At 45.7% G+C, this 3,915-nt stretch overlaps 1 protein-coding gene across 1 annotated transcript; it reads right to left on the bottom strand.

Annotated features, from left to right (window-relative positions):
• Positions 1-29: 29 nt before the first annotated feature.
• LOC130521432 (uncharacterized) lies at positions 30-3,679 on the bottom strand (the record flags this gene model as incomplete). The annotated part of the gene is made up of 4 exons (XM_057024985.1): positions 1,746-3,679; positions 873-1,097; positions 612-752; positions 30-444 (listed from the first exon to the last, which is right to left on the bottom strand). Coding segments are annotated over exons 1-4 (839 nt in total), but the record flags the coding sequence as incomplete, so codon positions are not given.
• Between the last annotated feature and the right edge of the window lie 236 nt (positions 3,680-3,915).

The following is a 3,915-nucleotide window of genomic DNA, read 5'->3' as shown; positions in this document are numbered from 1 at the left end:
TGCAAAATCCTATCGACGAAAGGTCGCACCTTCCAAAATTTGTCCCGTTCCTGAGGTCTTCTGGCACATCATCATCAATCAGGACTTTTAATGATTGCCTCAGCCTGAAAAATCTGTCCCGAGTGAATCTTTCCGTTATGGGACTGACACTGATGGACCTGGACCAGTACATCCTTATTTTGGGGTACGGGAGACAGGACATCAGGATACAGGCACCAAAAAAATGGTAGACCTCATCTATTGATGTTCTGAGTAGGTCCCCACTCCGACTCAGTGACACAGCGTTGGTGCAATCAGCTATTTTTTTTATCAAATTGTGATCTATGTACTGTTCCACATAGTTCAGTGGGGTCCAGCTATTCCGATCATGCTCCGTTTCATCCTCATTTGTAAAATCCATGAGGTTGGGCATAAATGGAGCTGCCCTCCAGCGCATTCCACGTCCTGCACAAGAATCAAAATACAAATTGTGCTTATTGCGAAGTGACTCACACAAGCAATTCACTGAGGTGTATTAGTGCATAACATAGTTGAATCTGAGTGAACATTTATATGAAATTTTATGATTTGCCTTCAAGGCATGCCAAAATAAGAACCATTATTATTATTACCTTTATAAGATTGTCCCTGCTTGGGATTAGGGCTTGGTCCTGTTGTTGGCTCTTCTGGGCCATCATTCAAGCCATCAGCCTCATGCCGAGTTCGGCAGCTACTCCTGGGAGTGTTGGATCTGGCCGCGCCAGAGCCTGAACCTGAAAATTGGCATTTTGCTAGAAACATTGAATGGTGCTGTACCTTTATGTACTCCTCTAAAACATTTACTTAGCCCTAAAGCCCTAAAATAAACAAATATCCACTAAGTCTTTGCTAACCATTATCTTCGCCACGGAGACGTTTACGTCCCCTGCTCTGTTCAGTGGGATGTGGGATGGGGTACTCATCACCACTGCTCTCATCTTCAGTGCTGCTCTGCTCCTGAGGTTGGGGTTGATAACTGGCATCCAGGATGTCGTCATCATTGTCAGATAAGTCTAATTCTGACGTGTCCCCATCCATCGCACTGAGCAATTCAAGTGCTCTTTGAAGAGAAAATCGCTCTGGAAATAAAATGTTGGTTTGTGAGGAGATAGAGATTTGAAGAGTGAGAGTATTTTGGCAAGTTTCATGGCAAGTACCACCAATAAGTGACGTTCTAGAGTTTGTGAGGACAAATAACTGTTCTGCTTCTGTGAAAAATCATTCCAAATCAAACATAAGACAAATGACAAACCATTATCTTTATCTTTAGAGTATCTGCATATTTTATTGTAATGGAAATATAATCATTATTTGGTATGAATGAACAAAACACCTGGATGAGCACACAATGAACTTTTATTAGCGTCATGGGATTGAAACAGTGCCGGTGCTTCAGTCGTGCTCTTCGGAGGTTTCTATGGCTTCGGTTGTCCACCAGATGTCCCCATCACTGAAGTCTCGAAGCTTTGAATCTTTTTCGACACAATTGTTAGGAAAGTGGTGAAGTGGTGAAGCCTCAGTGCTTCGTGAGGCTTCACTTTTTTTTCTTTTTTTTTCACAAGTGAAAAAAATAGGGGTTCGGTCCCAATGTACACATATGTGTTTAGCAGCATATTACATCGTTACTTTTACTAAACTTTGTCAAATTTGCATGCCATAGCAAACTTACAACGCTTATATGCAAATCTAAACAAGAATCAGCCATTAAATTTGACTGGACTTCTTACCTGGTCGATGTTTTTGTTTGGAGTTGCTACCGGAATTTTCGAACGTGTTCTCCGCCATTTTGAGTTTTCACAGTATGGTGGAGTACTCTTCTAACACCACTAGGGGGCGATGTAAGTGTCCACATATGTGGCCATCAGGACCCAGTTAAGCAGAATTAATTACTGTGGGAAATCTAGCCCAAAATGTGATGTCCACATATGTGGACGCGGGGACTAGGGACTAGACGGGAAACGAACGGGTTCGGCGAAAAGGCTCGTGTCTGGACACCGTATTCACCCTTTTGCATCTCTAAGAGGGCAGTTTGACACGTAAAGGTCAAGACGAAGCCAGGAGTTGACGACATTTGACGTGATTGTGCCTCCACGTGGTCCCTTAACTGCTAGCGTGAGTCTAGTTTCAACACGTCCGCCGTCAAACCCACATCTCCTCCCCGGAGATGCTTCATCAGACCTGGTCTCTAACGGGGACAGTTGCTGCGTGACTGATGGACAGAGTCCTCCTGCTCTCTGAAGCCCCTCTTCAGCTGCGGCGGGGGCCACCTCGGCTCTGAAAATGGAGGTGGTCTGCACCAAATGTCTCTAGTCCAACAGTAAACCAGCACACGTCCCAGAGGGGACTATTAAACCGCCGCAGGCCGACTGTCCCACTTTAATCTCACGCCAGAGACCATTTCCAAGCGTGTCGTCTTCACCTCAGGCGGGGGATCACTGGACACCCCCTGTCCCTGTGGGGGATGAAGACGAGCCACGTTCCTCCGGCGTTTAAGCCGAGGAAGTAAACAAAGAGCAAACAGACAGAACAGATCATTGGCAACAACGTTCACTTAGAACAGGGGCACAATTTAGAGCAAGCAGCAGCATTATAGCGGCGCCAAATGACTCCTTCATTCAGCAAATACCAGCCTGAGCAGAGCTGCTCACGCTCCAGGGTCCTTTTCTTAATATGGCAGCGCTTTAAATGCACCTTTATTCTGCGGGAACCACTCCGGAGCTGCTTTGCACTTTCTTTTCCTGCCAATAAAGGTAAAGAGTAAACATGGTAGAAATCAGCAGAGCTGATCCAACACAAACATCTGTCACCGCGGCAACCTGACACAAGCTAATAACGCTGCTCACTGCTGCTAATACCGCCCAGAAATGGCTACATTAGCCACATGATTGGTCGGCATTTGCCGTTGCTGCGGTAGAATGTTGGAATTTCATCCAAAACTGAAGGAAAAGAAGAGCGTTGCTGCAAATCTGAACCTTTGGTTTCGTCCAGAACAGCTGAATTTGTGACTTTACAGGACAATTTCAGCAGACCAGGACTTCTTTACGTTTCCATTCCCAACAAAATGACGGGTCATTTTACCGTCGCGCTGCTCTTTGAAGCACACGTTGTCTTTCTGCGTGACTGTGAAGCTAAAGGAGCGCTGCAGAGCGCGTTTCTACGTGGTGATGTGAAGGATAAACGTCGACGCTAAAGTGAAGCTCTCACATCCAAACATCTCAGCTCAGCTCTTTCACAGCAGCCAGGTTGGGCTGACCCGTTTTAACCCTCCACAACAGCGGCGAGATCCTCAGAGATGGAAAATCCGTCACCTTCCGAAGGAAAACACTCACGATTCAGCGTTCCTTTATGCTAACGCTGAAGGCTGCTGCTGCTTCGACACGACAGAATCTCCTTTCTGCTGATGCTCTCTGTCCGTGGTGCTGAACACCAGAACCAGGACCGGTTTACAGGTCCGCCCCTGTGGGCCTGACCTGTAGAAACAGGCCCGAGGCGGCACCTATCGCCCCCTAGAGGAAGGCAAGTGTCACTACACCATATCTGACCGCCGCCGATGCTACTTTTGGTGAGTGCGATGCTACACAACGCTCATAATCTGTGGCAGCTAGCAGCGCAGCGGCAGAGATCGCCTCCCCTCCACCTCATTTGCTAACAAATATCAGCGAATACCGGTTCGCCGCTGATCGCACCAGACAGGAAAGTAAGATTAAGATTAAGATTAACTTTATTCATCCCCGTGGGGAAATTGAATTATAGTAGCAGCGAATGCAGAGTAAAGAGACAGAAAAAAATAAATACAGATATGATTAGAATGTTATAAGCATATATACAGCATATATTATAAGCATATATATAATATATACATAATATAATATATACATATTATAAGCATTATAAGCA

The sequence above is a fragment of the Takifugu flavidus genome, unplaced genomic scaffold (assembly GCF_003711565.1).
Source record: "Takifugu flavidus isolate HTHZ2018 unplaced genomic scaffold, ASM371156v2 ctg986, whole genome shotgun sequence".
Taxonomy (NCBI): Eukaryota; Metazoa; Chordata; class Actinopteri; order Tetraodontiformes; family Tetraodontidae; genus Takifugu; species Takifugu flavidus.
Note: the sequence above shows the minus strand (reverse complement) of the source record. Positions and strands in the feature narration are given on the sequence as shown.